The sequence below is a fragment of the Manis javanica genome, chromosome 17, assembly GCF_040802235.1.
Source record: "Manis javanica isolate MJ-LG chromosome 17, MJ_LKY, whole genome shotgun sequence".
In the NCBI taxonomy this organism is placed as follows: Eukaryota; Metazoa; Chordata; class Mammalia; order Pholidota; family Manidae; genus Manis; species Manis javanica.
In genome coordinates, this window is record NC_133172.1 from 53,623,486 (window position 1) to 53,632,344 (window position 8,859).

The 8,859-nt window shown below is 57.3% G+C and overlaps 2 protein-coding genes across 3 annotated transcripts in view; one reads left to right on the forward strand and one right to left on the reverse strand.

Moving 5' to 3' along the window:
• Positions 1-1,474, forward strand: part of ZNRF1 (zinc and ring finger 1) — an 86,814-nt gene extending 85,340 nt beyond the window's left edge. The window contains exon 5 of one of the 2 annotated variants that reach the window (XM_017653312.3): positions 817-1,474. The gene's annotated coding sequence lies outside the window, so the exon portion shown is untranslated. Of the gene's footprint in view, positions 1-479; positions 780-816 lie in introns of those variants that run through there. The other variant, XM_017653311.3, reaches the window with a different exon arrangement.
• A 3,054-nt stretch (positions 1,475-4,528) lies between these two features.
• LDHD (lactate dehydrogenase D) lies at positions 4,529-8,842 on the reverse strand. The gene is made up of 11 exons (XM_017653313.3): positions 8,684-8,842; positions 7,616-7,728; positions 7,251-7,392; positions 6,917-7,058; positions 6,631-6,790; positions 6,166-6,365; positions 5,943-6,071; positions 5,743-5,870; positions 5,265-5,355; positions 5,059-5,170; positions 4,529-4,967 (listed from the first exon to the last, which is right to left on the reverse strand). The coding sequence occupies exons 1-11, from the start codon at positions 8,813-8,815 to the stop codon at positions 4,802-4,804; spliced, it is 1,515 nt and encodes a 504-aa protein (XP_017508802.3). The 5' UTR covers positions 8,816-8,842; the 3' UTR covers positions 4,529-4,801.
• Between the last annotated feature and the right edge of the window lie 17 nt (positions 8,843-8,859).

The window sequence follows — 8,859 nt, forward strand, 5'->3', positions numbered from 1 at the left end:
ACCTCTGTTCCTTCCCCAGGGCACCTGGCTTTACCACTGACCATCCTCTCCTGTCCCCCATCCCACCTGTCCCTTCTGAGTTCTAGGCTGGCACTTTCTTTTTTCTGGCAAATAGTCAAAAACCCCAGAGAAACCAAAACTGACTCCTCCTCATCTCGCATCCAAAGGTTTCTCGTTACTTTGTTTTCTTTTATTATCCATTAGGTTTATTTTATTTATTCTAAGTAAACTCCCAGAACAGCTGGTGATGTCAGACAAATCAGGGACATTTGCTCATTTTACCTTCACCTTAAACACTGAGGACACAGGGAGAAGAAAGTGAGGGGGAGAGCGAGGGGGAGGCAGAGGGTGTGGGGCCAGCGCTGGAGTGCCAGCCATGTCCTGGCATGATGCTGGGCTCCGTGCTGACCCATCCAGACGCCAGCAGCTGGCCTTGCCTTGGCCAGTAGAGCATGACTTACATATTGCGGTCCACACAGGGACAGCCAGCCCCCGTCCTGAGAGGAGGCATCGGCCACGGGCAGAGCTGAGCTGGGGACACCAGTGGGGACAGGGCACCCCTCCTGCACTGACTTCCAGAGAATGGCTCTCCCTTGCTCCCTGAGGACACCAAATTGGATGAGAGCGAGTTTGAGAGAAGAAAGAGTCAACCGCTATCCTTCCCCTCACCCCTCGTGCCAGGAGGGAAAGGGCATTTTCTTTTTCACCTTTGAAAGGCGTTGTGGGTCTGTCTCTATTAAGTGTTTACAAAAAAAATTATAAAAAAAAAACAAAAAGTCTAGTGTCGACTGGTGTTTTCCCTCATGATGTTTACAGATTGCCGTCTGCTGCCCAGCTAGAGCCCACTCGGTGACAGCCGGACAGGCCATGTGCTTTGAGGGCCGGGAGCACACGCACACGGTCTCCTGTGCCCAGCGCCCAGCCCTCTCCATCACCAACCGCTCTGCCTTGGGTGTTCTGTGGTTTTGTTCCTTTTTTTTTTTTTTTTTTTTTCTGGCTTGTTTTTGCACTTTTCTTCCCTTTGGGACCCTGATATCTTGACTTCATTGCCAAAAAAACAAACCATCAAGGACCTTCTCCCCTCCATTCCCGTTGTCCCTCCTGGTTCTGGTCAGTTCAGAGGATTTAACAATCACAAGTGTCCTGCAAAAATGCCTGAATATTTTTCTTAGACCCTTGTGTGGATTTTCTTTTCCAGAAAACTTAGATAAACAAAAGACTTATTAAAAGAATATGTACAGCTACCCCTGTTTTCAGGCGCTCTGTTTGAGAACATTTTAGCCATTGATGTTCACACGTGGCATCAGCCCATGCAAGATAGGTTTCTGTATTTATATATTAAAATACAAAAAAAAAAGTTATAAAATGTTTAAAAAAATGTTCAAAGCTTGGGGGAAAAGCTTTCTTCATTAGTCAAGGTGTTTTGATATGGTATTAAAATAATGTCTAATAAAAGATGCACTGTGTGACTTTATTTTAATGAAGTATTGTTACCCAGTCAAGAGCGGGGGTTGAAGGCCTGTCCCGCACCCCCTCGCCTACCTCCTCGCCTCCCTTCAGGCTGCTGTGGGCCCAGGGAGTGTGAAGCGGTTCTCCGAGCAGTCACGCCTGGGCGGAGGGAACGTGGCAGGTCAGAGCTGAGTCCTAACGCCTGCCAACCCTCTCAGCCACCGTGGGATCAGCCTGCCACCACCTGTGGAGTGGTTGTGACAGGACTCTTCGGGAAAGAGCTGCAGGGGCAAAGCTCTGGCGGCCACAAGGATGCAGGTTCTTTCAGGTGCAGGCCCAGCCCCCCTTCATCCTCGGCTCCCCATCCCACGTCCTGCCCTGCCTGTTGCTCAGTGCTGACTCATGGGCATGCTTCATGGAGGCCCAGAAAGAGGCCCTGCTTTGGGGCTGAGCCAGCTCAGAACCCTTGAACTAGAACCAGCCACTCAGGGCTCACAAGAGTTGGCACACCTCGGATGGGCGGGAAGCTTAGGACGGGGTGGCAGCGCACACCCAGCCTGTCCCCATGCCAGACAGGCTCCCGGAGCGAACGGCAGGCATTGTGGAGCCTCTTGGCAGAGCTTGCAGAGGGAAGCTCAGCTCGCAAGGGAGCCGACTCCTCGCCTTCTCCACTCTGCCCTTCTCAGCCCCCATGTGCTGTGGGCTGTCACCCCACCAGGCCTTGGCTCTGCAGTCTGCATCGGATGTTTCTGGAAGCACCTTCTCTGTGCAAGGGTGTTGCAGGCCAGTGGGCAAATGTGAGCCAAGACACGGCACACTCAGCATGTTCAGAAAAATCTAAAGAACTTGTGGGTCTAATCCTGAGCATCAGACCCACCTGGGCTGGGGACCCCAGGGACCAACTGTCTCAATCGTGGCAAGAACATGGGCTCTACACCATCTGCATGCAGACTCCTCTACTTGGCACAACGATCTTAGGATGACTTCATCTAAACTTCAGATGCCTCACATGTGACGTGAGGACAAAGTCAAGCAGCTCAGGGGTCATCATGAGGGTCAGAGAACCTGCCCAGAAGCCCCTGGCAAATGCATAGCAGACTCCCTCATAGCTCCATCACCACAAAGAGTGCTGTTCTATTCACAGCACCTCCTGCTTCTGCCTGGCAACTGTGTCTCCCTGTTCTATATTTAATTCCTCTGGCAAAGCTGGCCCTGAAGGATATCTCCTTGCTTGACCCCTGGACCTGCAGGCAGAGGCCTGTGTGCCCACCTCAGTGGCTTAAGCCCAGCAGCCTTGGCAGTGACCTGGACAGCCGAGTGATCGTGAGCCGGGTGGGGCAGTCCGGAGCCCACGCTGGGTGCTATTCCAGGCTCTTGGGCTGGTGCTTATCCCCACCCCCAGCCACTTTCACTCCCACCTGGCACACAGCAGCCCTCTGCTGGAGGCCGCCTTCTCCAAATTCAGACCCTGATTGCCAGCTTGTGGGGTGGGGGTAGGACCAGGGTGGTTTGGGATTCCCGAGTGGAACTGGTATCTGTCCTGCATCCAGACAGCTCTCCTGAGCTCATACTTTCTGGGAGGGGAGGAAATCGGCAGGCGCCCAGCACACGTTGGGGGAGCTTCCTGGGCGGCAGCTCACTAGGACCATCTAGTGGCCATTTAGTGGCGTTGCGGTTTGTAGGAGAATGTCCTTATTCTTAGGAGTTAGGTGCTAAATTATGTAGGTGAATGATGTCAAGAAACATGTAACTCAATTCCAAATGGCTCCCCCAAAATACACAAACCAAGTATTAAAAATACTCATTGTTGAATCTTCAGTGGCTGGTATGTCAGTGAACAGTGTACTTGGTCTTTCAGCTCTTCTGTATGCTTGGAATTTTTTCTAATAAAACAGCGTGAGGAAATGGCCACTTGCGGAGTGAGCACCTACTAATTGCCAGGCAATGGGGCGCACATCAAAGAAGAGCCCTGCCCAGTAGGGGGAGACACCTGCCAATGCAGAATTCTCCCCTGGAGGGCTTGCCTATAGGTGGTCCAGGTGGGAGGGGAGTGGGCCAGGGAGCTGGAGGTTAGATCGTAGTGTACGATGTGGCTTGGGGCGCGGGCCAAGGAGACTTGCCCCCACACCACCCCTTGGCATAGCTACTGCTCCCATCCAGGGAAGCCAGGGAGCAGAAACGTCACAAACCCTGAGTGAACTCAGCGTTCAGCCCTGGACTGAGGAAGCATAGAGGGGTGGCCTCTGCCCAGGGCCTGAACAGCTAAGGAGGGCAGGTGAAGAAGGGCGGAGGGAGTGGAAGCAGGGAAGGAGCACCTGGGAGAGTGGGGGGTGAGGGGAGATAGGAAGTGCCGCTGCATCCCTCACCCAGCCCCTTTCCTAAGGGGCCAAGGCGAGGGGTGAGGGAGGTGGGTGCACACCATGGGCTCCTGGGACCTGCAGGGAGGTGGTGGTCAGTGACAGGCTTCCAAGAACACCAAGCCCCGCCCCAACCCTGGGATGCTGGGCTGAGAGCGGTAGGCCCTGGACTGAGGTGAGCCCCGGGCGCCACTGCCGGATGCAGATGCTGCGATGACTGAGCTTTACAGCGCCGGGCGCCCTCTTGTGGGCCTAGGGGGAATGACTGCCGGTGGCTCTGGCCTGGCCAAGGCGGGGGAAGGCTCCAGGGGAGACAGATCCTGACTTTGAGGGGGAAAAGCTGACAGTGTAATACATCACACCAAGGAGAAGACGGAGTGGTACAAGGAGAATAACTTCACTCGCATTTCCAGCGATTGGTAGCAGCTGCTCAAAGAACATGTTCAGAGTGTTCTAAAGCCCAGTTCAAGCTCAGTGGGGGAAACTGTCATAAGCAATGTTGGCCGTGGGCTGGTCCTCGGGCCCTGGAATTCTCACAGAGTAGGTGGGACAGGGACCCGAGTTCCTTCTGTAGCCTGAGCACCGTCCCCTCCCCAGGCTACAAGTCAGGACAGGCCTGGAACGAGGGATGAGGGAGTCACTGGCCAAGGGACAGAGAACTGGAGGAGGTGGACGGGCATGGGAGGCCACTCGCAGGTGCTGCCTGCTCATCTCCAGACAGCTGCAAATGGGGTTCAGGTTTATTTGGGGGGCTCAAAGAGAAGACCTTTCAAAGTGGAGTTGGAGGTCCCTTCCCACAGCAGGAAAGTCACCAGACAGGTGGAGTAGGGCTAAGAGTGCCGAGTCCCTCAGGCTTTTTCCCTGGCCCCCAGCAGGGTGGAAGATGAAGACCCTGCAGGGTCTGGGCAAAGGCGGAGTGGTTCTGTGGCATGAAGAAAGGTTCTAGATGGGAGGTTCCGTTGTCTGGGGGCTTGGGGGTCAAGTGCTTGGATCCTTCACAGCACCTTGCCTGGGTTCATGAGCCCTTGGGGATCCAGCGTGGCCTTAAGCTGCCGCATGATCTCCATGCCCACGGTGCCCACCTCTTCCTGCAGTAGCTGCCGCTTACCCAGCCCAATGCCATGCTCCCCAGTACACGTCCCACGGAGTGCCAGTGCATGCCTGGGAGGCAGTGATGGGAGAGTCTTAGCAGGGACTCCTCCCACCGCCCTCAACTAGCCCTTCCCTCTGCGACCCCCAGGCTTGTGCCTACCTGCCCAGCTGTTCTGCAAAGGCCTTGACCCTGCAGTACTCCTCAGCATCCTCCGGGTCTATCAGCATGATGCAGTGGAAATTCCCATCGCCCACGTGTCCAACAATGGCTCCTGGGGGCCCAGAGGACAGAGCTGCTGCCCCCAGCCCAGCCCACCCCCAGCCCTGTCCTCTCCCCTCAGTGCCCCAGCAGCGGGCAGGCAGAACCTGTGAGTCCTGAGGCCTTCAGGTCCTCCTTGGTCTGCACTAGGATCTCCGGTAGCCGGGAGATGGGCACACACACATCGGTGGAATAGCCCTAGGGCAGGGCAGGCACAAAGGTAAGCAGTCACTGTCGTGGAGGCTAAGAACAGGTGTGAGGGGACTCAGGAGTTCTCCAGGCCTGGCCTGCAGAGGCTTTCCAAGCTCTTGCCTTGCTCCCCACCCCTGGCTGTGTGCAGCCCCCCAACACCCCACACTGCAGAACCTCTGCATGTGTGCCTGAAGCCCAGCTCCCCTTCCTGTTGGCTCTTTCTCCAGGAGGGCTGTCCTCTGCTCACAGCTCCTGAGGGCATCATGCTGTGCCCAGTGCTGGCCAGGGGCAGGGCCTCCCTCCTGTGCTTTCCCACTGTGGGCGGGCCTTGCCTGCTGCTCTGGACAGGAGAGTAGCAGGCTGAGGAAATGGTCCATGGACCAAGCCACTTACCTTGCAGCTTGGCCGCAGGGCCAGGAGTGCATACCAGGCGTTGTGACGTGCCGTCCAAAGCCAGTTGCGCTCCTCAGCCTCCTTGGCCCAGGAGAAGTGGGAGGCTCCATTGTGCCGGGTGATCTCCTCTGTGGGGGGCAAGGTGTTGACACCTGCTGGGAGCAGCCCATTCCCTTACACCCCGTGGCACCCTCGCACACCTGCCCGCTGCAGCTGCTCTTCCAGTGTCTGCTTGGAACCATGGAACTCAAGGAAGAGTGTGGGTGCCACAGAGCAGTTCAGTTTGTTATACCTGTTGCAGGCATCTATCGTGACATCATCCAGGAACTCTGAAGCCATGGAGAGGTCACATGAGGTGGGGCCTGGCCTTCAAAGAGGGTCTCTTCTGGGAAGCCCACCTAGACTGCCCAGTGCCCAGCTCACCAATGCGCGCCACGGGCACTGCAGCCTGGAGGATGTGTACAGTGCTGTCCACAGCCGCCTGGACACTGGGGAATGCACAGGTGGCAGCCATAATAGCCTCAGGGGCAGGGTGCAGGCGCAGGGTGGCAGCTGTGATGAGTCCCAGAGTCCCCTCAGAGCCCACAAAGAGCCCTGTGAGGTTGTAGCCAGCTGCGCTCTTCCTGGGCCCAGGGGACACACAAGGTAGGTGAGTACCCAAGCCCTGTGGTGACAGGTTTCTGGCCAGAACCCTGGGGCTGGAAGCAGGGGCACTGTCCCGCAGGCCCATCAGAGCCTGAGGTCTTGGCTGGCCTTTTGGGCCAGCCTGCCATCAAGGCAGATGGTCCCCGGCACAGCCCAAATCAGCCTCGTGCAAGCAGAACAAACCCCAGAAGCCTGGCCCACCTATCCCAGAGGCCCCCATGGCTGTGGGTGGAGGGTGTTCACCGGAAGTAACGGCCATGGCCTGCAGTGTGAAGAAGCTGCCCGCCAGGCAGCACCACCTCCAGGTTCAGCACGTTGTCCCGCATGGTGCCATAGCGCACAGCGTTAGTACCCGAGGCCGCAGTGGCCACCATGCCACAGAGAGAGGCATCTGCACCTGGGTCTGCAGGGCAGAGTGCAGGCAGAGGGCAGCCTTGGTTGGGTGCCTGGGGACAGAGGGGCCCCCACGATCTGTGGAAGCAGCCCTACTACCAGGGAGCCCCAGGGACAGCCTCAAGTCCCAGCTTACCCACAGGAAACCAGAGGCCGCTGTCCCGCAGGTAGGTGTTAAGAGCTTTACGGGTGACACCAGGCTCCACCACCACAGAGAAGTCTTCTGGATTCAGTTCCAGGATTTGGTCCATGTGGGTCAGGTTGACACACACGCCACCCTGGCAGGAGAGGTGCCCAGGAGCCAGCTGACCTAGGTCTCCCACCAGACCGCAGGCCATGGGACCCACCTTGAGGCTGACCTCCCAGCCACCAATCCAGAGCCCTGGGAAAGCAGGTGAGGAGGGCCAGACCTGGCCGAAAGCTGGGTGTGGTGCAGAGGGCAGCCACACACGTGACAAGGGCCACCATACCTGCACCGCGCAGACTCCCCCTTCAAGCCCGGTGCCCGTGCCGAATGGGATGATGGGCACGCCGTGGCCGTAACACAGGGCTGCCAGCTGGCTGACGTGCTCCACGTTCTGAGGCCACACCACAGCATCCGGAGGTTGGCACCTAAATCCAAACCCCCAGCAAGTGGTGTCCTCCGGTCCAGTCCTATTTCAAGGAGCCTGGAGGTATTGGAGGGCCTGAGGCTACACAGTGGGAGAGGAGCTGCAGACCCCTTTCTGGAGGGTGTGGAGAAGTAGAAAATGCCAAAGCACCCCCAAAACATGTGGGGAAGAAACCCCCCAGGACCCTCACCCCCAGGTGGGATCTGACGGGAGCGCCCGCACACCTGTGTATGGACTCATCGTGCCCGTGCTGCTCCCGGACCACTGTGGCCGTAGACACGTGGGGGCTCCCCACAACTGCCTTCAGAGCCTCCACAAAGCCCTTGCTGAGTCCGCCCTGAAAAGAGAAACACTCTAAGTCAGTCCAAGACACCTGGGGCCACAAGCTGCACCTGTGGCAGGTCCCGGAGCAGGAGAGGGGCTGCCAGCACCTCTGGCCTCCGCTGACACTGCCCGAGGGCCAGGTAGCTAGGCCTTGCCGGAGGGCCCCTAGAAGCGAACCTGCTGTCCAAGAATGGCCTTTTCCAGACAGAACCTTGTGGGTTGTGGTTTCACTTCAGGAGAACTGCCACCTGACCAAAGATAAGAACCAGACTGCCTCTGCAGAAGGGGACACCAGCAGGGCTCCTAACGTAGCTGGCCCTGCCTGAGGGACTTGGACAGGTCACTCAGCTCTGTCCTTTCTGCGAGGCTGGCCAGTGCTGCCTTAGGCACACAGCAGAGGAGGCCAGGAAGGAAGTGCTCCACTGTGCATCACCATGGCACCTCCCCTTCCTGACACCACCTTGGCTGGGGACTTCCAGGGCTCTTGAGCCCTTCTGGGGACTTCTTCCCATTTCACAGATGGGAAGGACAAGTCAAGGACAGAAGCTGGCCTAGAACCTTGGCCTCCCAGGCATTCTTTCTTTTTTTTTTCTTTTTTCTTTTGCTGTCATTAATCTACAATCACATGAGCAACACTGTGGTTACTAGATTCCCCCCATTATCAAGTCCCCCCCACATACCCCATTACAGTCACTGTCCATCAGCGTAGTAAGATGCTGTAGAGTCACTACCTGTCTTCTCTGTGCTGTGCTGTCCAAGGCTTTCCTTCAAAACGTGTGTGTACATTTGGAAGATCAAAGGGGCTCCCTGGAGCCCACAAACTTTTCACCCAACACTCCCCACAGCTCATCTCACTCAACACCCACCCCTGACACAGGGTAAGCCCTCCGATCCTCTGCTACAGGTCAGCACAGAGCCTGGAGGGAATTTGGCCTGGCCCCACCCTCCCGGGGACTTCCCCCACCTACCTGCGTGCCCTGGGAGCAGTAGCCCCTCCGGGGCAACAGCCACCAGGTTGCAGGAGCAGCGCGAAGCAGGCTGGCCATAACGAGGTAGGGCCAGAGAGTGTGGGCTGGTGGCCAGGTGGAGCTTGACCCCATTGGCTGTGCTGGGGGTGGGCCTGCTTAAGGTGGCATGGCCTTAA

Coding starts and splice junctions, on each gene's coding strand:
- LDHD (XM_017653313.3), bottom strand. CDS start 8,815: ATGGGGTCAAGCTCCACCTGGCCACCAGCCCACACTCTCTGGCCCTAC. Junction 7,059..7,250: donor GGGGAGTCTGCGCGGTGCAG/GTATGGTGGCCC, acceptor CTCTCCTGCCAG/GGTGGCGTGTGTGTCAACCT. Junction 5,356..5,742: donor CCCTGCGGCCAAGCTGCAAG/GTAAGTGGCTTG, acceptor GCCCTGCCCTAG/GGCTATTCCACCGATGTGTG.